Source organism: Littorina saxatilis, linkage group LG15, assembly GCF_037325665.1.
Source record: "Littorina saxatilis isolate snail1 linkage group LG15, US_GU_Lsax_2.0, whole genome shotgun sequence".
Lineage (NCBI taxonomy): Eukaryota > Metazoa > Mollusca > Gastropoda > Littorinimorpha > Littorinidae > Littorina > Littorina saxatilis.
This window is the reverse complement of record NC_090259.1, coordinates 26,317,808-26,343,515: the sequence shown is the minus strand read 5'-3', so window position 1 is coordinate 26,343,515 and position 25,708 is coordinate 26,317,808. Positions and strand designations below refer to the sequence as shown.

General features: G+C 42.5%; 1 protein-coding gene across 1 annotated transcript in view; it reads left to right on the top strand.

Moving 5' to 3' along the window:
• The window catches only part of LOC138947972 (serine-rich adhesin for platelets-like), a 30,286-nt gene extending 12,637 nt beyond the window's left edge, over positions 1 to 17,649 (top strand). Inside the window, exons 13-23 of the mRNA XM_070319497.1 lie at positions 2,296 to 2,390; positions 3,544 to 3,606; positions 3,920 to 4,008; positions 6,384 to 6,462; positions 7,285 to 7,399; positions 7,934 to 8,248; positions 9,351 to 9,530; positions 11,914 to 11,996; positions 12,657 to 12,773; positions 14,030 to 14,194; positions 16,052 to 17,649. Coding sequence (XP_070175598.1) covers positions 2,296 to 2,390; positions 3,544 to 3,606; positions 3,920 to 4,008; positions 6,384 to 6,462; positions 7,285 to 7,399; positions 7,934 to 8,248; positions 9,351 to 9,530; positions 11,914 to 11,996; positions 12,657 to 12,773; positions 14,030 to 14,194; positions 16,052 to 16,133 — 1,383 coding nt within the window. The 3' untranslated portion in view covers positions 16,134 to 17,649. The remainder of the gene's footprint in view (positions 1 to 2,295; positions 2,391 to 3,543; positions 3,607 to 3,919; positions 4,009 to 6,383; positions 6,463 to 7,284; positions 7,400 to 7,933; positions 8,249 to 9,350; positions 9,531 to 11,913; positions 11,997 to 12,656; positions 12,774 to 14,029; positions 14,195 to 16,051) is intronic.
• Positions 17,650 to 25,708: the final 8,059 nt, after the last annotated feature.

The window sequence follows — 25,708 nt, the reverse complement described above, 5'->3', positions numbered from 1 at the left end:
CACCTTCAAGTTTACAAGATTTTTAATTTGGGCATCTCCAATTTTAAGTTTGTTAGCAAGGAGAGGCTTCTGAAACCCTTCTTCAAATGTGTTGACCTTGTTTTTTTGTAGACCCTCTAGCAAGAGTGATGCAACCAAACACCTTCAAGTATAGAGGTTTTTGGCTCACGAAGTGTAGCCTTTGTTCTCGTAACTTTTGTCTGTCTGTGCGTGCGTATGTATGTATGTATGTCTGTGGTAGAAACTTTAACATTTCCGAGTCTATGGAAGCTCGCATAAGAAGATTAGGTCTCGGTCAAAAGTGTTTGACGTCAATTAATGCATCATGACGTCATGCCTCCCTGTAGTCTTTCTCTCTCGCGGTGTGTGTGTGTGTGTGTGTTCATTTTGTAGATCTAGCGTCTCCCACTCTTGGCACTGTGTCTATGCTTACTGTGTATGTGTGACGGAGTGATTGAGTTTGTGTTACTGTTTGTCGATTTCTTACGTGAGCCTTGAAGGCTTCGCCTCTTGTTCATGTTGTGCATCCTCCCCTCCCCCCCCCCCCCCCCCCCCAAAAAAAACAATTTTGTTGTTGCTGTTTTCAGTTTTAAAACCAGGAGAGGCTCAAATAGCCCCTCTTAAAATGCTAAAATTCATTTTCGGCTGGGTGGTTCGTACAGGTTTACAAGATTGTTCATATTATGCATATCCGCAAAGCCTGTTTGTTCTGAAATAGATTTAGAGTCAAAAGAGGCCATTCAAATCCTCCTTGAAATGCAAACATTTGTTTTTGGGTGGGGGGCGATGCCCCCCTGGACCCCTCAGCAAGGGCGCTGCCCCTGCACCCCGCCTGGGCCTTGACTGCCCCTGGACCACGACCTTTTCAGTTTTTTCATTTTCCAGCAGTTGCACCCATGCAATACTGAATAGTATTACATGTATAGTATTCTAATCATCATCACCATCATCATCATCATCATCATCATCATCATCATCATCATCCAATTTCACAATACTGAATAGTATGACATGTATAGTATTCTAATCATCATCATCATCATCATCATCATCATCATCATCACACGGTGGCCTAGTGGTAAGGCGTCCGCCCAGTGAGCGGGAGGTCGAGGGTTGGAACTCCGGCCGGGTCATACCTAAGACTTTAAAATTGGCAATCTAGTGGCTGCTCCGCCTTGCGTCTGGCATTATGGGGTTAGTTAGGACTGGTTGGTCCGGTGTCAGAATAATGTGACTGGGTAAGACATGAAGCCTGTGCTGCGACTTCTGTCTTGTGTGTGGCGCACGTTAATTGTCAAAGCAGCACCGCCCTGATATCACCCTTCGTGGGGGATTGGGCGTTAAGCAAACGAACAAAGAAAATCATCATCATCATCATCATCATCATCATCATCATCATCATCATCATCATCATCATCCAATTTCACAATACTGAATAGTATTACATGTATAGTATTCTAATCATCATCACCATCATCATCATCATCATCATCACCATCATCATCATCATCATCATCATCATCATCATCCTCTAACTCCTCCTCTTCCTCCTTGTCATCAACAGCAGTAGCAGTAGTGTTATTGCTTCCACCACCCCAGTCTTTCTCTCTCTCCTCTTCATTACAGTGAACCCTCTGTTTATAGACCTCCAAAAATATGTCAAAATAAGTTCTTAAAATGAAAGGAGTTGAAAATGGAGGTGCATTTACAGACTTTGTGAAGAGAGGGTGGGGTGCCTAAAACGGAGTGTCTTGTAAGAGAGGTTTCACTGTACATATTAGTACAATAAAAAAACACTTTTAAGACCTCCACAAATCTGAGAAAATCTGGTCTTTATAAGGAAGGAGTCTTAAAATGAGGGTACATTTGCAGAGATTAGGCCTAAAAAAAAAATAGGTGTGGTTACGGTAACCCGACCTACCCTATTTTTAGGGGCCGACCCTGTAACTTTTTATTACATTTGTCAACAAAAAAACAAAAAACAAAAAAAAACGAGTGCAGAAAACGCAATGAAAGCAAAATCGCCCGAGTCGCACACTTATTTCCCTGTCAAGTAGGTTTAATTTGTACACATTAGAAAAAAAAGTTTTAAAAAAAAAAGTGATTGCCTACCTTCCTACCCTATTTTTTTTGGCTATGTTACCGTAACCACACCTATTTTTTTTTTTTGGCCTTATGAACAAACAGTCTGTGAAAACAGGGTCTTAAAAGGGGGGAAGTCTTAACTTTGGGGGTCTTAAAAGGGGGTTCCACTGTATGTTTCATTGTCAACTTTACCTTGTCAACTTGTTACAGACGGATGAGCTGCTGTGTGGAGCAAAGTCTGTGCTGAGGTCGTCCCTGTCTCCCCTGGTGGAGAAGGAGATGAAGGAAGCCTTTGGCAATCTCTGGTAAGTACGTCCAGTCCTCTGGAAATAGACGATTTTTGGAAATAACTCTGATACTGCTACATGACTGTTCGGCAGAGTTATGCCGCATGAAGCTCAGTTTCTTCCCATTTGTGAAACTTTCTCACGTGACATTGCAAGACAGTGACTAGCGAGAGGGTGTGCCTCTAACACGTGCACAGGAACCACGTGAAGTTTGTCTGAATAAAGCAAGGGTATTCACTCTTTCACAACCCATACACACCCGACAGAGTTATTTCCCAAATTCTTCTATTACTCTGCCTTTTTTCTTTTTACTTTTCATTGTGTCCTCGTCGCGATATAACCTTCGTGGTTGAAAACGACGTTAAACACCAAATAAAGAAAGAAAGATCATTGTGTCATTTTTCCTTGATCATGTGACAGTCCCTATCTCTTTGCAGGAACAACAATGTGAGATTTGAAAATGTTGAGAGGCATTTTGTGCAGACTCTTATCGGTGTTCGAACACATCCCCGTGTGCACGCATGCGCACGGTAAAGAAACCAAGTTCACAGCGAAAGTGAAAAAAGAACAAAAATGGGTAGCACTGTACTGTATGGTAGCTCGCTTTCCCTTGTGAGAAAGCAGCCCGAATTTCCATGAGGGTAACCTCACAGGACTATACGTAATCTTATCTTATCCTTATCCTCATCCCATTTCCTTTTTTCAACTTTGAAAAGGTTGTGGAGTATAGTATTCAATGTTCTTTGATTAAAACTGCACGTTTTTCATGCTCTGTAGTACGTACATGTACTATCATTGTAAGCCACGTTTCACATTATGTGAGTCTCAAGCAATTTGAAATAGATCTGTTGTCTTGAAAGGTTTGTTTAGGATCACAAACGGTTTTTTTCTACCAGGAAAACTGAAAGTATATATATTGAGCATAATGAAGTTGAAACGTTGATAAGGTTGAGAAAGGAGGTGATATATATATATATATATGTTTGTTGTTTCCTTCTTGATTACAAAGGATTGGATTAGTTTGTCAGTTTCAAAATGTTTAAAAGGAGTTGCTCACCTTTAGGTTAGAATGTTTGGAGTGAACTTTCTGCACAACTTTTTGCTGCAGTTTTCTGCGTTTCAGCTGTCATTTAGTGTCAGCAAGTTCACTTTCGGTGTTTTTTTCTTACAGGTCTGATGTTGTGTACAAAAAGCCTCCATGGTCAGCTCATGACTTGGCCTTGATTTTACAAAAGTAAGTCTTATGAGGTTGTGTTTGTGTGTGTGGGTGTGTGTGTGTGTGTGCGTGCATGTGTGTGTGTGTGAGTGTAAGCATATATGTATAAGAATGTGTACATGCGAGGTTGTATGCGTGCATGCATGTATGTGTATATATATATATACATTGTTGTGTGAAAAAAATAATTTCATTTTAAGTCTGGTAAAAAAAATTCTCCGCAGTGTTTGCTGTGTAAACTTTAGAAGAGTATGAAGCACTGTAATTACTTGAGAAATTTGTTAACATTTTGATATGTTTATTCATTTCCTGTATTCTTTTTCTTCACCAGGCACTGGATTGCAGTGTTTGGCCAGAAGATGGACAGAAGACTGAAGAACCCCATTGAACACCTGGCCAACCAGCTGAGACCAGAGACAGGTAAGGCCAACGTTACTAGGTCTCCTCCAGTCCAAACCCATTTGCACTGAGACCAGAGACAGGTAAGGCCAACTTTACTAGGTCTCCTCCAGTCCAAACCCATTTGCACTGAGACCAGAGACAGGTAAGGCCAACTTTACTAGGTCTCCTCCAGTCCAAACCCATTTGTACTGATACAGTGAAACATCTGTTTTTAAGATCCTCTCTGTTTTATTATCTTGTATCCCAAAAAGTTTTCTCCATAAGGTTGTTGTTGTTGATTGGTGCTATTCTGTTGTGAGAAGTCTTGTATTTGAGAACTGGATCGAGATACACCAGTCCTGAGTCCCGCGGTGCAAATAGTGAAGAAAGTAAGAAGACATAAGCGAAGATTGGCGTAAAAAATTAAGTGAATGTATGTGATTGAAATGGAGCCCTATGGATATCTGGTTCACAACTCGACACTTAACAGTGAGTTAAAAAGCTTTCATTTTTTGTTGCCCCCTCCAAAACATTGATTAAGAAAGTTGTCTAGTTTTGCGTGATCTAAGTGTGAGGGGGAACAAGGAGAAGGTCAAACAGGTCAGTTGGTTGAGCATTGGACTTGTAACTCTCGGGTGTGGGGTTCAAATCCAGGCCGGAATGGACAAGGTCAACTTTATGTGTAGACTCAAAGACGGTATCTATGTTCCACCCTCGAGTCATCACTGTGGCACGTAAAAGACGGTATCTATGTTCCACCCTCGAGTCATCACTGTGGCATGTAAAAGACGGTATCTATGTTCCACCCTCGAGTCATCACTGTGGCACGTAAAAGACGGTATCTATGTTCCACCCTCGAGTCATCACTGTGGCACGTAAAAGACCGTATCTATGTTCCACCCTCGAGTCATCACTGTGGCATGTAAAAGACCGTATCTATGTTCCACCCTCGAGTCATCACTGTGGCATGTAAAAGACCGTATCTATGTTCCACCCTCGAGTCATCACTGTGGCATGTAAAAGACGGTATCTATGTTCCACCCTCGAGTCATCACTGTGGCACGTAAAAGACGGTATCTATGTTCCACCCTCGAGTCATCACTGTGGCACGTAAAAGACGGTAACTATGTTCCACCCTCGAGTCATCACTGTGGCACGTAAAAGACGGTATCTATGTTCCACCCTCGAGTCATCACTGTGGCACGTAAAAGACCGTATCTATGTTCCACCCTCGAGTCATCACTGTGGCATGTAAAAGACGGTATCTATGTTCCACCCTCGAGTCATCACTGTGGCAAGTAAAAGACGGTATCTATGTTCCACCCTCGAGTCATCACTGTGGCACGTAAAAGACGGTATCTATGTTCCACCCTCGAGTCACCACTGTGGCAGGTAAAAGATGGTATCCATGTCCCACCCCCCTGTCACTACAGTGGCATGTAAAAGACCAGTCATACTGCCAGATGTACAGGTGGCTGATTACACCTAAAGACGCACACACCTGGGTAGCGCAACTCTTGTTGCTGCTAGCTTTCCACCAGAAGGATGCAGCCTGAATTTCCCGGCAATGGGATAATATTTGATAAAGTAATGAAAAAGAAAAGAAAAATGAAGCTGCCTGGGTTTCCCGGCAATGGGATAATATTTATTGTAATTGAATCAAGTTGGCGTTTTAATGAAACAGATCCTGTGATTGGTCAGAATGCCCCAACTCATTAAAAATTTCCGGTCATTAATTGTCGATAACCACTCGCTAAAAAAGCCATTAACCACCTGCTGGCGAGGCGCATTGATACAACCTCAACTAGTCTCGGTTAGCTTTGAGGGTCAAAGTAGGAAATATGAAGGCCAACGAAATACCGAGACCATAAGGTATGCGAAGTGATGACGTCGAATACGTGACGTAAGTTGATGCATGAATTCTTCCGGACTACGTCAGTCAATTCCAAAGACCGCTTTTGTGATGAAAAGAATTTGTTTTAGAGTTTGCTGTCCAGAAACCCGTCAAAAAAGAAGGAAAAATGTATGTGAAAGAAAAACAAACAGGAGCAGAGTGATACGATAGGAATACAGAGACATATTTCTTGGGACTTGACCCTTGCAGGTAGGTGGACTGAAAGTAGTGTGTGAACAGAACAGAACCAATTCTGTCTGTTTACCATCGCATGAAAGCAGGAAAGAGATCGTCGTCAGATTGAATTACAATAACATTAACATGCTTCCATTTGAAACTTCTCGGTCTTCATCGTGGATTGACGCCCTCCCAAAGTCTAATTGAAGCCCGATGGAGCTTTAGCTTTGGTTGGGCGTCAATCCAGGATGAGGACCTCGAAGTTTCAAATGGAAGCGTGTTAATGTGTAAATAAAGTAATGATAAAAAAATGAAAAATGAAAATCCTCTTTTCTGTTGACAGCCACCCAGCTGACAGGGGAGAAGATACAGGAGTTGCTAAGCAACAGTTTACAGCTGGTCAGAGGTGCCCACAGGCTCAGGTAAGAGGATTTTTTGTCAGTTATATGTTACGTTTGTATTTGGGATTGGGGGCCCGGTAGCTCAGTTGGTAGAGCACTGGACTTGTGATCGGAAGGTCGCAGGATCGAATTCGGGCCGGGACGGACACGGGTCAACTTTATGTGCAGACCCAGAGACGGAAGCCATGTCCCACCCCCGTGTCATCACAATGGCACGTAAAAGACCTTGGTCATTCTGCCATAAGTGCAGGTGGCTGAATACACCTAAACACGCAGACACCTGGGTAGCGCGACTCCGTTGCTGCTAGCTTTCCATTGGGAGGAAGCGACCCGAATTTCCCAGCGATGGGACAATAAAGTAATGAAAATGAAATGAAAATGAAAATGAAAATGAAATGAGGGATTGGTTGAGTAAATGGATTGACACTGGTTGCAATGGGGTCAAGCTTGGGTTCGTAATGAGGAAATCATTATTCTCTTGAACATTGTTTTATGAAGCTAGTGCTGAAAATATTTTGTTTTAGATTCATATATGTTACATATGATAAAAGGTGAGTTGTATAAGCATTTGCTTTTCTTGTTTGAAGCATTCATCACGTTTTTCTTTCCTGTGCTTTTTCTATGTGGCCAGTTTTTTTGTCTGAATATGTAACATTTTTGACTCACCTGAGTACTCAGTCAGTCATGGTTAGTATTCAGCATTATTGGTCTGTATAGCCAGCTGGATTTCCATCCAGGAACAAATAACCTAACGTTGAGGTTTTCTCTGATGTTGTTGAATCTTCAAAAGGAAAAGTAGCAAATGTTTCAATGTGTTACATGATCATTGTTTTGCATCATCAGTCCCTGTGAAGAGGCTGTGAAACAACTGGAGAAACTGGGGCAGAAAGCCCAAACACTACAACCTAACAACCTGACCGACATGGTTGGGTCATCTTCTGCATCGCAGTCTGGCAAGGTAATGAACATGAAAACAATGTTTTTTTCACAGAGAGAGAGAGTGAGTGAGTGAGTGAGTGAGTGAGTGAGTGAGTGAGTGAGACAGAGTGAGAGAGTGAGAGAGAGAGTGAGACAGAGAGTGAGAGAGAGAGAGAGTGAGACAGAGAGTGAGAGAGAGAGTGAGAGAGAGTGAGTGAGTGAGTGAGTGAGACAGAGAGTGAGAGAGTGAGACAGAGACAGAGAGAGAGAGAGTGAGAGAGAGTGAGTGAGAGAGAGTGAGACAGAGTGAGTGAGTGAGTGAGAGAGAGAGTGAGACAGAGAGTGAGAGAGTGAGACAGAGAGTGAGTGTGTGAGTGAGTGAGTGAGTGAGTGAGTGAGTGAGTTTAGATTTGTGTTTTGGGTTGTGTGCAGATGTACTAATCTTAGGAAGGGCTTATGCCTGCTTGGGTCTTCTTTTGATGGGCGCATGTCAGCATCAAATTCATTTATGGATTATTTACACCCCTCCATGAACACAGTGCATATTATCTAATTTCGCGTTTTGCCATTTCAGTCTGCAACGAACAAGGGCACAAACAATGACACCACCACCACCAACAACAACATCAACAACATGTCATCATCACAATCAGCGAACACTGGTGCTAAGCCTTCCAGGAGGCGTCAGTCTTCTGCTGCCTCTGTTTCTTCCCACTCATCATCTTCATCATCATCAGTCGGTGGCGGTAGAAGAATCTCAACAGAAATGATAGAGGAACCCAGTCTGAGGACACAGCAGGAGAGAAGAGAATCACAATCCCCCCAGGGAACAGAGTCGTCCCAGGCAGGGATGGGCATATCACCTCTGTTGAGGGACAATGCAAATCAGGTTGGTTGTTAGGATGTAAAAGGGGGGTGGGGGGGGGGAGGGAGAAGGGGTTGATGGCGGTTGTGGAGTTTGTATGTGAAAGAAAGAGAGTGTGTGTGTGTGTGTGTGTTATCAGACACATGTGTTTGTATGAGTGTTTGAGTTGATGTTGGTGTCTGTAACTGTGTCAATATGCCAAGAAGTGGTCAGAGGGGAAACAGTGTGTAAAAAGGACTAGAATGAGTATGATCTTGTTCAAATAAAATCCTATAGAGGACCTGAATTTGAGCAGATAGCAATGAAGAGAGAATCGCAATCAACCCAAGGTTGTCCTAGGCAGGGATGGGCGAGACAAAGCGGATCAGGTTGGTTTTGGGAGTGTCAGGGGAAGAAAGACTAGCCATGACACTGATAGCTGAACAAGTAGATTTTGTCAGTGCTCATGTGTTTTTACCAAAACACTCGTGGTCAGCGATCAACGCGGGAGTGAATTGTGAGCAGTGATGTGCATATTGAGCTCTGATGTGCATTAGCTGTTGAGAAAAAGATGTATCGATCGCACACGTCAAAAAATGTGCACTGAAACTCATTTTCATTTTCATAGCCTTGATTTCACTATTAAACGGACTCGGTGACATTGTTTGGCTGCCCATTGTAAAACCCAACAGTTATTTCCGGAAATCATCTATTTGTGATTTTTCCTTTGGTACAAGATCTGTTCTCATGCAATGATATGATAAAATACTATTCATCAGGAAAGAAAGTGCCAGATTTCTTCTTCGTCTTCATTCATGGGCTGAAACTCCCATGTTCACTCATGGTTTTGCACAGGTAGGTTTTTACGTGTATGACCGTTTTTTCCACGCCATTCATGCAGCACGCCGCTTTCGGGGGAGGCATGCTGGGTATTTTTGTGTTTCTACAACCCACCAAACTCTGACATGTATTACAGGATCTTTTCCGTGCGCACTTGGTTTTGTGCTTGCATGTGCACATGAAGAGGGTTAAGGCACTAGCAGGTCTGCAAATAAGTTGACCTGTGAGATCAGAAAAATCTCCACCCTTAACCCACAATGCGAATGTGCCAGATGATTAACTTTCTGTGTACTGCTTTACGTTTCAGCAGCATACAAGCGGTGTGGTGGAGAGGTGGATCGGCGAACCCAGCGTCAAGAGAGGGCGCCACCTTTCTCAGTCAGGGGAGGCAACTGTCACCTCCCCGGGGGACACCAGCAGAAACAACAACAGTGTTGGGAATTCGTCCGCTGCCTCTAGTGACATTAACGCTGCACATCAGATACAGGTAGCGCTGTGTGTATGGGTGATAACAATAGTGTGTTGGCCTGTGTGTGTGTATGGGTGATAACAATAGTGTGTTAGCCTGTGTGTGTATGGGTGATAACAATAGTGTGTTGGCCTCTGTGTGTATGTGTGATAACAATAGTGTGTTAGCCTGTGTGTGTGTATGGTTGATAACAATAGTGTGTTAGCCTGTGTGTGTGTATGGGTGATAAAACAATAGTGTGTTGGCCTCTGTGTGTATGGGTTATAACAATAGTGTGTTGGCCTCTGTGTGTGTATGGCAGGGATGTTGCAACAAATCCATACCTATAGGACAAATGTCCTGAGTTCTTCAGCATCAATAGGACATTTGACCGCTTTCAGAAAGTCTAATAGGACATTAGGAATTTGCGCCAAACAGCTTATAACACATTCCATGGAATTGTTCCAAAGTCATGTGCCCACACACACACGCACACACACACACGCACACCCACGCGCGCGCGCTGTAGAACACACACATAATATAGTAAATACATCAACACAGTGTGTGTGTTATGTTGTATTTGTTTAGTTTCAAAGAAACCACAACAAAGAAACCAACATGAACAACTTCAGAGCTCTTACTTTGATTAGGCCAAAAAAAATAATAGGTGTGGTTACGGTAACATAGCCAAAAAAAATAGGGTAGGTAGGTAGGCAATCACTTTTTTTTTTTTTTACTTTTTTTTCTAATGTGTACAAATTAAACCTACTTGACAGGGAAATAAGTGTGCGACACGGGCGCTTTCGCTTTCATTGCGTTTTTTGCACTGGTTTTTTTTTTTTTTTTTTTTTTTTTTTTGACAAATGTAATAAAAAGTTATAGGATCGGCCCCAAAAAATAGGGTAGGTCGGGTTACCGTAACCACACCTATTTTTTTTTTAGGCCTTACAAACTGCATGATTTGGATAAAAGTTGAAAAACAAAATGATCGGTTTGATCTAATGCTGATCTTTTGCAGGCTTTAGGTTTTTTTTTCAGCGGCATAATTCAGTGCTTCGTCTCGTATCGAAAACAAAAGCAGACGACAAATTTAGTCAGTTGGAGTTGTCTCCCGTACTCCTGCAGCATGCACTGATCTAAAAATAATCCACTATAATAGACGGTTATACCCAAACGGCGCATACCGCAAACGGTTCGGGAATTCCCGACAAAAGAAAAGATCTGCACTGGCAACTCCAGTGTCAGCTGAACACGAGAGCGTTCGGTCTTTTAGAAGATTTGTATCTTGAAATGAAAATTAACGAATATCGCGCTGTCCGAAGGAATGGAGTACATATCGGACAATGACCACGCTGAGGCTAAAACGATAGGACATCTGACCGACATGCGGCAATGTGAATCGGACATTTGGGGATTTTCATCGATAAATGTCCGATGTCCGACGCCTAACGACATCCCTGGTATGGTTGATAACAATGGTGTGTTGGGCTCTGTGTGTATGGGTGATAACAATAGTGTGTTAGCCTGTGTGTGTATGGGTGATAACAATAGTGTGTTGGCCTCTGTGTGTGTATGGGTGATAACAATAGTGTGTTGGCCTCTGTGTGTATGGTTGATAACAATAGTGTGTTAGCCTGTGTGTGTATGGGTGATAACAATAGTGTGTTGGCCTCTGTGTGTATGGGTGATAACAATAGTGTGTTGGCCTCTGTGTGTATGGGTGATAACAATAGTGTGTTGGTCTCTGTGTGTGTATGGGTGATAACAATAGTCAGTGTGTTTGCCTGTGTGTGTATGGGTGATAAAAATAGTGTGTTGGCCTCTGTTTGTGTGTGTGTGTGTGTGTGTGTGTGTGTGTGTGTGGTGAATTTGTTCGCTGCTGCTAGCAACACTACCACCATGCAGCAGATGCAGGTAGTGCCTTGTGTGTATGTCACTATGTTTGATTAAAAGACCGTAGTGGTGTGTGTGGATGGGTCAGGGGGAGTGGGTTTATGGATTGCATGTGTATACATGCATGTGTGTGTGTGTGTGTGGGGGGGGATATATGTTGTCTTTGTGTGTGTGTTTATATGGTATGTGTGAATGATGTGTGTGGTGTATATGAATGATGTGCATGTGTTTGAGTGTATGTATTGACAATTACATGACTGTTCAAAATGTTTGGAGCATTTAAGGGCAAGTTGGTGGCTGGATTATGCAGTTTTGATAATGTTGTAATGTCTTTGCATATGGGACTTTTTATTCGCCTTTTTCTAAAAGGCGTGTTACTGTACAGAAGTATGTTTGCAAGTAAAAACATGTAAGAAAACCCTAACTTGAACAAAACCATGGAGGAGATCATTATCTTTTTGGCTGGAATTTCTGTGCTCCTTCCATTTTAACCACAACATTAGCTGCTTTTGTTTTATTTTTGTAGATCCCAAAGATGCTGAGTAGCGAAGAGGCGGCTTCCATAGGGCAACTTTTCCAGGAAATCTGGAGCGCCATCTTCAACTGCTGGTGTGTATTCCATAGAATTTGCTAGAAATTCATATACACAAAAATGTAGAGGCTGCAAACGTAATGTGTGAATTGCTTTTTGTTTTGCTTCTACATTCAGTCAGTACTGATAACAACTGATGTCACTGTTTTTTAGCAATGCATTTATTATTACGCTGTATTTTGTTTGCTTGTGAGAAAGAGTGTTACAACCTGTAAATTTAGCCCCAAAACACGTATGATCATTCTCTATTTGCGATTATTGTGTGGTACTATGTACACACCTTTTCCGTGATTACCTTTAAATTACTGTTAATATTAGTGCAAAGTTCTTTGAAGTGCTGTCACCTGGATTCTTGATTGGAGAGTAAAAGAGGTGCATGTTTGTATACTTAGAACGGCATTGAAAACATTTTTTGCGAAGCTTGGAAAAGACTTGAATTGCACCGATGGACCCAAACTCCCCCCCCCCCCCCCCCCCAAACACACATGTTGTGGGGTCTTAAAAAAATAGACATTGTTGATTATTATTTGATTTAGAATTGTGTACAGAATAATTTATTTATGTATGTTTTTGTGAGTCGCTTAGAACTGTTTTAGGATTTGCGCCATATAAGTATCCTCATTGTTATTATTATTTATTATTATTATTGCAGCCTCCTATTTAATGACTTGTTTCAGCAACAATGTGGGGAGACTGCTGGTGACGCCAATGAGCGATGAAGAAATTGACAACATCACAGAAACTCTCACTCTGCTTGTTCCCCTGGTCAAACAGATCCGCAGTGAATTTGGCAAGTAAGTCCTATCCCTTTGTGTTTTGAAGGCGGAGGGAAGTTTGGAGGATTTGGAGACCATTACAGAGAACTGTGAATGAATGCGTTTTAAATGAGAACGTTTTAATGTGGATCTGTTTAAGACACACAAAAAAAGCTTCAATAAAAATAAGAAATCTTTGGCTTGAATCTTCTAAAAAAGGGTTGCAGCAGCAACAAAAAAGTTGTGCATTTGTGCATACAAAAATTATCTGGGATGCGTTCCGATTGAAAATAAAAAAGTGAAACTGTTGTACTGTAGTTCAAGTATCTGGGATCTTTAGGAACAGGATTATTTGTTGCGAGTGCCTGGTAAATGTTGATAGAAAGTTGCCAATGGACTTATGCTTCACTGTAAACAATGAAAATTCTCTTTTTAAGACCTATAATCCAAGGGAAATTGGGTCTTACAAGAGATGAGTCTGAAAATGGAGGTTAATCTACATCTACAGATGTCAATTGTCATGAACAAAAAATCAAAACTGGGTTTGAAAGAAGAGTTCCACCATAAGGCATTTTTGACTTGGGTGCTTTAGGAAAGAAGATTATTTGCTGCGTGTACCTTTTTCATGTTGATGGAGAGCCAAGGGTGGGCGGGGATGTAGCTCAGTCGGTAGCGCGCTGGATTTGTATCCAGTTGGCCGCTGTCAGCGTGAGTTCGTCCCCACGTTCGGCGAGAGATTTATTTCTCAGAGTCAACTTTGTGTGCAGACTCTCCTCGGTGTCCGAACACCCCCGTGTGTACACGCACGCACAAGACCAAGTGCGCACGAAAAAGATCCTGTAATCCATGTCAGAGTTCGGTGGGTTATAGAAACACGAAAATACCCAGCATGCTTCCTCCGAAAACGGCGTATGGCTGCCTAAATGGCGGGGTAAAAACCGATCATACACGTAAAATTCCACTCGTGCAAAAAAAACACGAGTGTACGTGGGAGTTTCAGCCCACGAACGCAGAAGAAGAAGAAGAAGGAGAGCCAACAGTCTTGTATGGACAAAGAAAGACTGATACAGTGGAACCCCCCTTTTAAGACCCCCCAATTTAAGACTCCGTCCTTTTTAAGACCTGGTTTTCTCAGACTTTCTGTTCATAACCTCTGTAAAAATTACCCCCATTTTAAGACTCCCTCCTTTTTAAGACCCGCTTTTCTCAGAATGTTCAATGTCTTAAAAGGGGGGTTCCACTGTATAATCCAATCCTTTAACCCTTTTACAAAGAGCTGAGATGTTTGTCTCCAGGTGCCTGTCCTTTTCTCCAGTGGGTCTGGAGCGCCACATGGACACTTTCTTTGCCTTCAGTTCCTGTCTCAACAACTTCTTCGTCCTAACCAAGATCCCCTCCCCACCCCTTGCCCCCGTCACCCCCGGCAACATGATCGCCTTCATGACCGACACCAAGAACAGGTTAGTTGGTGGATTGTGTGGTTGCAATTTTGTGTGTGAGAGAGTAAATCCAAAAACAAAGAGACTGCCAACGTTCCAAAATTCAGAATAAAAAAACAAGAAAGGTAGGTTGTTGGAACGTTTGTTATTGACAAAACAATACATTCACAGATATTTCGACCCAGCGGTCTTTTTCGGCTTCCTGACAAGTGGACATAAACTGATAGAACTATCAAGATAAGTTTTGTGTGAATATTTGTTTGTCTGTTCACTTAAAAGACCGTTGTGTCGAAATATCTGTGAATGTATTGTTTTGTCAATAACACACGTTCCAACAACCTACCTTTCTTGTTTTTTTATTTTGTGCGAGAGAGTGTTAAGCTTTAGTGACAAATTGGTGTGAAGTGAATGCAAATGTGTGGTGATTGTAGGGTTAAAGTAAGAGGGTGTGTGTGTGTGTTTGTGTGTGTGTGTGTGTGCTTACCCACCTACATCAGTATTTTTCTTTATTTTAAGATTCTCACATTTTGATTGTTGGAAATGTTTTGTTACCTATACTAGTTTTAATGATGATTTAAGTTAATATGTTGTTCAGAGTTTGTTGATCTGATACTCTAGTGGAAGACCGGCACGTTTGGCCTAGTTGTAAGGCGTCCGCCCCGTGATCGGGAGGTCGTGGGTTCGAACCCCGGCCGGGTCATACCTAAGACTTTGAAATTGGCTATCTAGTGGCTGCTCCGCCTGGCATCTGGCATTATGGGGTTAGTGCTAGGACTGGTTGGTCCGGTGTCAGAATAATGTGACTGGGTGAGACATGAAGCCTGTGCTGCGACTTCTGTCTTGTGTGTGGCGCACATTATATGTCAAAGCAGCACCGCCCTTCGTGGTCGGCTGGGCGTTAAGCAAACAAACAAACAAACAAACAAACAAACTCTAGTGGAACCCTCCTTTTAAGACCTAAACAAATCTGACAAAAAATCAGGTCTTCAACAGAAGGGAGTCATAAACATGGAGGTAAATTAACACAAAAAGCAAGGCCTTAAATTGTTAAAAGACGGGCACTGTGGTGTGGTGGTAAGACGTCGGCCTCTTAATCGGAAGGTCGAGGGTTCGAATCCCGGCCGCGGCCGCCTGGTGGGTTTAGTGTGGAGATTTTTCCGATCTCCCAGGTCAACTTGTGGCTAGTGGCTTATCCCCCTTCGTGTGTACACACAAGCACAAGACCAAGTGCGCACGGAAAAGATCCTGTAATCCATGTCAGAGTTCAGTGGGTTATAGAAACACGAAAATACCCAGCATGCTTCCTCCGAAAGCGGCATATGGCTGCCTAAATGGCGGGGTAAAAACGGTCATACACGTAAAATTCTACTCGTGCAAAAACACGAGTCTTCGTGGGAGTTTAAGCCCATGAACGAAGAAGAAGAAATTGTTAAAAGTGGGAAAATCTTATATCGGGAGTGGGAGGGGGGGTCTTAAATTGTTAAAAGGGGGAAAGTCTTATATCGGGAGTGGGAGGGGGGCCTTAAATTGTTAAAAGGGGGAAAGTCTTATATCGGGAGTGGGAGGGGGGCCTTAAATTGTTAAAAGGGGGAAAGTTTTATATCGTGAGTGGGGGGGGGGGGGGGGGCCTTAAATTGTTAAAAGGGAGAAAGTCTTATATCGGGAGTGGGAGGGGGGGCCTTAAATTGTTAAAAGGAGGAAAGTTATATTGGGGGGGGGGGGGGTCTTAAATTGTTAAAAGGGGGAAAGTCTTATATCGGGAGTGGGAGGGGGGGTTTTAAATAAGTTAAAAGGGCGCTTACACTGTATAACTTTCTGTGTAACAAGAATGAGTCTCAGCTGTGTCTACACATATTTTGTTGTTTGGTTTGTCAACAGGGTGACATTGTTCAACGGCTTGCGACAGTTGGACGACATGATTGTTCAGCTTCACAATCATATTTCAAGACTGCCGGACTGAGATCGTGTGACGATCTAATTTTGGAATCTGTCTGACATAGATAACCCCACACATGTTCTGTGTACTCAAGCAATTTTGGACCGATGCCACAGTGCATGTGTCTGAGGATGTCTGGAGAAAAGCACAATGTGAAGTCTCACAAAAAGCGACAATGCTCGTTGTTTGGGCAGTGATTACTTTGAAACTTAGCAGGATAATGGAGGTGTTAATGTTAAGCTGACTGAAATAAAAAAAATGTTGATGGAAGATGCCTTACGAATTCTTCTGAGAGTGTTGTTCTGAATGAGTAAAGGCATGTGATGAACAAAGTCTAATTACTTCAAAATGAGATGATTCCAAAGTGAAACAGTTGTTTTGCTTCTGATGGCTGGAGTAATTTGCTGAGTCAGCTTAGAATGGTAGTGAGTGACAGCCCACTTCGTCAACATCACGGGCCAAAGAATCGTCAGCCATCGTCGAACGCTGAAGAAGAAGAAGAAGAAGAAGGTAGTGAGTGACATTGATTGTGTGCGGAGATGCTGTTGTTTGCATGATTCAGATTGTCTGTCGTGCGCAGAACCTTATGGATGTTTTGAGTGCCTAAGGCCACTCGGTGATGAACATAATCAAACTGCTTACTAAAGACACTTGTTTGAGTGGAAAGCGCTTGCAACTTTCCATGAGTGCTTTCAGGATGAAAGTGCTATAGTGATGACGCAATTCTCAGGGGAAAAAATCAGTGTGTCTCATACAGTGGAACCCCCTTTTTAAGGCCCACCCCCTCCCCCCACCCCCTCCCCCCTGTCCACCTGTGGAGAGATTATTTGTGCAACAAAGATGTGTGTTGATGACAGTACAACTTCAGAGACTGAGAAAAAATGCTGGTCTGTGTGTTTGCGTGTAGATTATTGGAGCATATGTGGTTGGATGACAGTATGACTAAGACTGAGACAAAGGGCTTATGTGTGTGTGTGTGTGTGCATGACAATATGAATTTAACTCATTGTCTCCCAGGTACGGATATATCCGTACCCACTCATATGGCTCTATCTGATATATCCACTCAGACTGTTAGCTTCAGTCGCTTCCTGTAACGTCGATCTAACGCCTGCATTCCAGCATGTTGATACATAGTAACTACACCGTTACTACAATTCTGTGTGACCTGCTGCAGCACAGCTGGTCTCGGCTAAAATAAAAAAAAAAGGTCAACATAGGTGGGGTAGAAAGTGTTAAGACTGAGATACAGGTCTGCACTGTGTGTGTATGTGTAATGACAGTATGACTTTGTGAGACTTTGACAAGGTCCTGCTATGTGTGTGTGTGTGTGTGTGTGTGTGTGTGTGTGCGCGCATGTACATGTGTATGTGTCTTTTGATGACAATATGACTCTTACTTGTCTGATGTGTGAGCGTGTATGTATAGTGTTTATCTGCATGTGAAGTTTTGTAAAATATGTGTGTGTTTTGTAGATGGACGCATAACCAAAAAGGCATGTTATTTTGTCCCAATGAAACTCAATCAAGGATTTATGAAATGGCTTTTCTGTTCATATGTAAATGTGTGTCCGTGTGTTCAAGTGTGCACACACACATGAGAAAAGACTGGAAGTAAACAAAATGGCATTGGTGCTAAACACTCATTTTCATTGTTAATCGAAGTTCATGATCAAGAATTATGTGTATGTGCACATAAACCATAATTGTGTTGGTATCAGATGTTCTGGTGGTTTTTGGCTCACGTAAGTGTAGCCTATGCGATCGTAACTTTGTCTGTCTGTGCGTGTGTGTGTGTGTGCGTGTGTGCGTGTGTATGTCTGTGGTAGAAACTTTAACATTTCGTCATTTGAAGACGTCACATTATGGCGTAAGAGGGTTAGACGTCACGCGAAGGAATTACTGAAAGTCTCGGTCATTTTGGCTCATTATTTTGAGCGGGCCGAGACTAGTTGGAAGGCACTATGGCGGAAAAGAGAGTTATCTTTTCATGTCTTGGCGTCTCAAATCTTATTATTAATTAGAAAAAAACACAGTAAACACCAATTTTCAAAGACTTTCGGGCCACGCCCTTCTTCAGTGAAATGAATGAGAATGTTATTATTAAATCTTATTAGTCAGAAAGCGCATGCACGTAGTCTCGACCAGCGCGTGGTGTGCTTCTTTCTGAGTACTTTACGTCACAAATTGTACTTTACGTACTTGATGATGACGTAAGTTAATTGTATGTGTTCTATTTCGTTGACTGAGCACGGCCGGGACCAGTTGGCGTGAGCGCTGGGATTTTGAGTTTCATTCGACATGTCAATGCATCGCAGTATTTTAAAGAAGATTTTAGTCAAGCAGTAGGCCCTATGTAAGAAATGTTAAGTCCTTTGTACTGGAAACTTGCATTCTCCCTGTAAGGTAATACATTGTACTACGTTGCAAGCCCCTGGAGCAAATTTTTGATTAGTGCTTAATTTTGTGAACAAGAAACAATTGACAAGTGGCTCTATCCCATCTCCCCCCTTTCCCCGTCGCAATACAACCTTCGTGGTTGAAAACGACGTTAAACACCAAATAAAGAACAAATAAAGAAAGAAGTTAAATTTTGTGTGCGGTTTTGATTTAAAGTTGTGGTACATATACTTTGAAGGTCCTTTTATTTCAGAATTCTTTATAAAAAAACAAGAAAGGTAAGTTGTTTGAACGATTGTCAAGTTATTGACAAAACAATACGTTACAGTCGCAGATATTTCGACCCAATGGTCTTTTAACCAAACGGATTGTTTTGTCAATAACAAACGTTCCAACAACTTACCTTTCTTGTTTTTTTATTCTGAATTTTGGAACGTTGACAGTCTCTTTGTTTTTGGATTTATTCAGAACGCTTTAATTACATTTAGCCTACCCCACTCGCATTTAGAACTCCCATACAGCTCCAGTCTTTGTGCTTATGGACCTCTGTGTCTGTGTGTGTGTGCACGCTGGAATCGGGCTAGAGAACTCTCATAGGATCTGCGATTATCGGAGAAAAGATCTCGACTGTTCCCAAGAATAAAAATTTGGGGCACAGAAAAATATTACTCGAAAAAAGTAAACAAGAGACATTGTTTCCGGGCCCATTTTTATCTTGTTAGCCATGTGTTTAGAAGTGGCCATCAGTTTGCCTTTGAAAACGGTTAAATCTCGTGTCCGGCACCGGGATTTCACTCCCTGGGCGCCCACCGGGCAATAGACGAATACCGAAAATAACTATGTCGGGTTTGTTTAGCTTGTGGAAGAGTGAAAACCCTTGCTTTTAGGGGGACAAACATTGGAGGAACCAATCACTAGCGTGGGTGTGTCTGAAACACGTGGGCAGGAACACGTGAGAATACATTTGGCCCTGAAAAAGCAAGGACATTCGCTCTTTCACAATTAACTCAAACGAAGACGACAGAGTTATTTTCGAACGTCGTTTATCGCCCTTGGACCCAACCAGAGCATTTTGAAATATCGCAACAACAGACTTCCAGATCTATAACACGATCATATGTGTTCTCTGTTTGCATGTCTGTCCAGTGTCCTGTCCCCCCCATAAAGCATATCAACTCTACCTGTCCCAAGATAGGCCAATTGGTTCTAAGAGGACGTTAAAACTAATTATCATCAACCAGAGCATAGCCTTCTCCGATCATGCAGTTTTCAAAGGGTTTTTCTTTCCTGTTCTCCGGCCTGTTTCTAAAAAAATATAAAGATCTCCAGTATTTAAAATCGCTGCCCTACACGCCACCAGGCGTGAAAGGCAGTAAGTAAGTAAGTATTTAAAATGTTAAAGAAGCACTCCTTCAAGCGGCCAATAGTACAAATATCAAACAAATGTAAAAACTTTTAAACATCAAACAGATATCAATCTCAGACTATAGCGGTTAATATCACAAAATCTATCAGTGGAAAGGAATGTAGGCTGATTGGTCAAAAAGCCATATGGGGCACTGAATTGGTAATAATGACATATAACGTGTGCCACACACAAGACAGAAGTCGCAGCACAGGCTTCATGTCTCACCCAGTCACATTATTCTGACACCGGACCAACCAGTCCTAGCACTAACCCCGGCCATAATGCCAGACGCCAGGCAGAGCAGCCACTAGATTGCCAATGTTAAAGTCTTAGGTGTGACCCGGCCGGGATTCGAACCCATGACCTCCCGATCACGGAGCGTACGCCTTACCACTAGGCCAACCGTGCCGGTGTCAAGGCTAATTAATCAGTGCATGCTCATTAGTTTTTGATCACATGCGCATGATGTTGGGCAAAATCTTTTATCTTTGCATCAAGGTGGTTTGGAATCTGGTTTAATTGCAGGAATAGGGTACGTACGTGACACAAAATGACAGGAAACACAAACAATAAGTCCAGTGAAGAGTGGTAGGGGAAGGGCCCCTAACATGGACCACTTTTTGTTTCAAGCTGATAACCAGCTTGTTTTCTTGCGGATACATGTATTATCACTTTCATTCACTTACTGTCTTAGGTTGGTTATGTTGGAACCTAAAGGTTTCTTCAAATAACCACCAACAGTAACAATCTAGCTGTTACAGTAGGGTTAATTTGTCTAACGCTCCATTGTTGAGTCGATCCCGGCCGAATTCGATTTTTTTTCCCCGAAAGAACACAAAGTCAGACTATTTGATCTACAAATGATATCTTTGTGGACTGGTCATGCATAAACTCAAATCAGTGATGTGCGGAAATACGAGTATGAAGTAATTTGGCCAAAAGATGTAGAATTTACTTGAAGAAGTTTCATGTTGTGTGTGGTAGATGTTCTCTCGTAACGCCTAATAAGAGCAACATTTAGGAGCCGTTCCATATTAGGGGCCCTTCCCCTAGTACAGATAGATAATGACCTGCGGACAAAAAAGACCATCGGAATTTGAGTATAATAATAATAATAATAATAATAATAATGCAAACTTTTATAGCGCTATTCTAGAAAAATGTCTACTCTTAGCGCTTTACAATACATACATCGACCAAGCATACTATACAGTATCATTTATGTCTGACGTCTCTTTTGTGAGCACTGTGACACATCTCCTCAGTCTATACTCCCCTTCAAGGCTGTCATTAATTGAGCCCGAAATTGTCTTTGCGGAGACTTGGACAATACCGACAGTTTAGTGCCAAATGTTCGTGCAGCGAGCTTCGTGAAGTAGACTTCCTGGAGTCGACTTCGCCCAATTAATATCAGGCTTTAGAAGAGTAGAAAGAATGAAACCTTGGTTCTTTAAAAAAATATAAAATTAGTTAATTCATATAAAACAAGTTAGAATATAAAGTTAGGCAATTTTAAGTAAAAGAAGGTATTAGGCCGCAGACTGGTTTAGAAGTTCATGCACAACGCGAGGCAAAGGTACACATCAGGGTAAAAAGTTATAAGAAGTGCACGCACTGACAATCACATCTGCAACGCTGAACAGAATAATAGATGTTAGTGTGTGTGTGTGTATGTGTGTGTGTGTGTGTGTGTGTATTTGGGTCGATATATCTGTGAATGTATTGTTTTGTCCATAACATTAACAAACGTTCCAACAACCTACCTTTCTTGTTTTTTGATTCTTTAGGTAAACAAAAGGAACGATTAAAACCTTAGCACGGTTCTTTGGGTTACAAACGATAAGAATAATTTAGCTGTTACAGTTGAACAGTTTTAATTTTACCCTGAAGTGGATACATGTTTCTGTTTTCGCTAATTTTGAAGTCAAGCGAAGTATGACATTCCTCAAAGATTTGAGCTACAAAATTCAAGTTGTTTGTGTGCCGTGTGCTTCGAGTCATTTCATTCTTCAAGTTGAGTCTTAATTTCAGCATGAATTGTTATGATAAAACACCACAGTGATGGCGGGGACTATCTTTAGCTTTTCCTTTTAGGGAAAGTTTGATTCAGTGATTGGCAGGGTGTCTGGTTGAAAGATAATTGTTGTTATTGGTGTACTACATTCTATAGCATGGGTTATCGCATGCAGCTGGCAGTACGCCCCTGACCCCCTTCGCGGCTACCCGGGCTATTCCCATACGTTTGCAAATGCACACACACACACACACACACACATACATACACACCGCTAAACAACACGCACGCACACACACACACATACACTTAACAACACACACACATACACTAAACAACACACGCACGCACGCACACACACACGCACGCACACACACACCTGCCCATACACGCACGCACACACAGAAACACACACACACGGACACACACACACGCACACACACAGTGTGGAGGCGGCAGCATGGAAAGCCCTTTACTCCATGATCACGGTTAAAGGCACAGTTAGCCTCCCGTAAACCATCACAGATACGGTCAGGCTTTTACACACAGTACAAACACCCTTTCATTTAAACACTCACCGATTGAGAACATCCTAGGTGCCCTCCGTAAAGAGCGAACAATTTTCAAAGAATTTATTTTTGCGTGGTTTATCTTACCCCCGAGCCATCGTGAACCCGTGTGATCCAGTTTCCCTTTTTCACAATGTAGTCGTCAGTTAGTCATTTGAATGCGACTCGATGTGAGCTTATCTACAATAGCACGTTTTATGCACGAAACAAACGGCTGTGGTTCACAAGAACTCTAGCGATGGCTTTTGACTTTTGAGAGGAACGGCGATATGCCGCATAAACCGTCGTCTGCTACGACCCTTGCGTGACCCTGCTTCCAGGCTTTTCTTTTTTCAAACTTTCACAACTTCGAATTGCACTGATCTTGTCTTGATGAAAAAAGAATTCTTTTATGATTAAAGAATGTTTGTGTAACAAGCTGTCAATTTATTATTTAGATTTTAAAAGTTAGGTCTGCGGCAAAAACGCACCACGGTCCAAAAACATTCTGATAATCATCGATCCACGGCTATCGCCAGTTTAAGGGAAGTAACTCATTTTTGACCTGCGTTCAGGATGGGTCCAAAAAGTGTTCGAGACAATCTGCAAAATTAATTCTTTAAAAATTGCTCGCTCTTTACGTAGGGCACCTAGGATGTTCCCGTTTGGTGAGCGTTCAAATCATGGAAGGGTGTTTGTACTGTGTGTAAAAGCCTGACAGTATCTGTGATGGTTTACGGGAGGCTTACTGTCCGGGCGTGATTTCCGGGATATTCATAACAGCCGTCCAGCACCAAAACGAGGGGCCATTGTTGTAAAGGGCCAAGTCCACAAAAATAAATTCTTTGAAAATTTCTCACGCTCGACAGAAAGCAGCCAGGATGTTCCCGTTCTGTGAGCGTTTAAATGGAAGTATGCTTGTACTGTATGTAGACGCTCGGGGAGCTCTGTGAGGGTTTACGGGAGGCTTACTGTGCCTTTAATTTTCCCCAAGAGGTAATGCCAGAAATAGCAAGTTCATTAACTCCCTCGGTTCAGTCGCAGGTGCAAATTATCTCCCTTTTGAAGCAAAATGAAGCCAGGGAAGTTACTCATGCCAAGAGCTTGTTTGCTTATCTCTGATCGACTCACTAGAGGGCCCCAAAGGGTTTAAAATCGTGATCGTGATTGGCGTTTTTTGACCTTTCTGTGACCGTGATTGCTGAAATTTCTATTACTGTGATCGTGATGGGACTTTGCCCATGATCCGTGATGACAAAAAAATCAAGCAGTCTCGTGATCGTGATCGTCATTTGTTTTCGTGATCGTGATGGGCATTATTGCAAAGCATTTTATTTTCAACGTACATTTTTCACAGCTGTATCACTCTATGATCCTCTATTCGTCAAGGTGTTTGTGATCGTGAAAACAAAAATCAAGGTAATTTCCCTTCCCGTGATCGTGATGATAGGGGAGACCGGGGCTAGTCCGCCTACTTTTATGCTTTTGGTAGCATAACTGGCGAGTTTGATGAACTAGAAGACTGATTTTTTATTTTACATCAAGACAAATGTGTAGCTGATATCAATGTGCAGACAGTTTTTATGTGCGCATGAACATTTGTTGTACATACTGCTTTAAGTAGACCTACCCTAACGTAGGCGCGAACTTGCCCCAAGTCGGGGTAAGTCCGCCTAAAGGGTGGGGCAAGTCCGCCGCTCTCATCCCATAGTAGGTACAAGACTAGTAGTGGGCAAGCTTTATACACACACGCACGCACGCACACACAGTCAGTCAAACAAGCACCCGATCAGTGGGAAAGCTTTTTTAATTCCCTTCACTATTTAGGTTCAAAAATGTCAATGACAAAATACAAAAGAATGTCGAAAGAATGTAACACAAATCGGCGTCAGTCTTTTTTAGACATGAATCTGCAATCTTTACCATCGAGAATAGATGGAGTCACCATCAGAGTCACAGTTATGGCAGATGTAAACTGGACTGTTCCCCACACCTGCACATTCTTCATGGCGAACATGCCCCATGACAAATAGGCGGACTTGCCCCCGCACGGGCAGGCAACTCTAGTGCCAGATAGCGAGCACAACATGGGAAGGAAGAAGCAAAACTTTCGTCAGAACTCGACCTTAATTAACGCACTTTCACTCGACACCAAGACTAAGTATTTGTTCTCAGAGGTAATGCATCAAAACCTAAGTCAACTCCAATGCATTCATGTTACAAAAATGAAGAAAAACACTTTTTGTGACCTGTACTCACGATATATGGGCGCGCAACCTCTGAACTTCTGCAGGATATGGCGGGAAGATGGGACACCACTCTCACATGGTGTGAATGACTAAAAGGTGGCAAACGTAAGAATAAACAGACAAAGACGGATGTGCCCCGGGGGCGGACTAGCCCCGGTCTCCCCTACCCCCCCTTTGGGGCCCTCTCACTAAACTGCCAGTGCTAGAGTCTGTTATTGGTGGTATCATGCCTTGCCAACTTGCAGAGAGATCAGCCGCGAAGGAAGCAAGTCAGATTTTTTATTTTCTTATTTTTTTTTATATATTTTTTTTAATTCTGTTATCCCATTTCTGACAAATTTGGGTCACTTCCTTCTCCCAGCGGAAAACTAGCTGCAAAAAAAGTCGCGTTACCCAAGTGTGTGCCTGGTGTTTAGATGAAATCAGCCACTAGTAGATCTACTTTTGGCAAAACTGATGAACGTGTGACGACTGAGGTATTTTGCGTGCCACGGCGGTGACACGCGGGTATGGTGGACACTGCCAGCGTCTCTGATTCACCACGGCCTGAACTTGTTCACCACTGAGTGTCTTTCCTTTTTATTTTTATTTGTTTTTTTTAATTTATTATTATTCATTACCGAACGAACGGACGGACGCTCACACGCACGCACGCACAAAACACACACACACACATGCACGCACACACACACGCACGCGGCACGCACACAAACGGAGACACACATCTCTCAGTCTCTCTCTCTCTCTCTCTTACTCATCAGTCTCTCTCTCTCTCTCTCTCTCTCTCTCTCTCTCTCTCTCTCTCTCTCTCTCTCTCTCTCTCTCTCTCTCTCTCACTTAGGGTAATGAAAGATGTTTGTGTTTATGTCCGTGCCGCGTGCACGTATGTGTGTTGGTGCGTGCGTGCGTGTTGGCGCATGCGTGCGTGTGCGTGTGTGTTTCTGGAAAAGAGAAGCCACCATCAGATCTCGACCGACGATC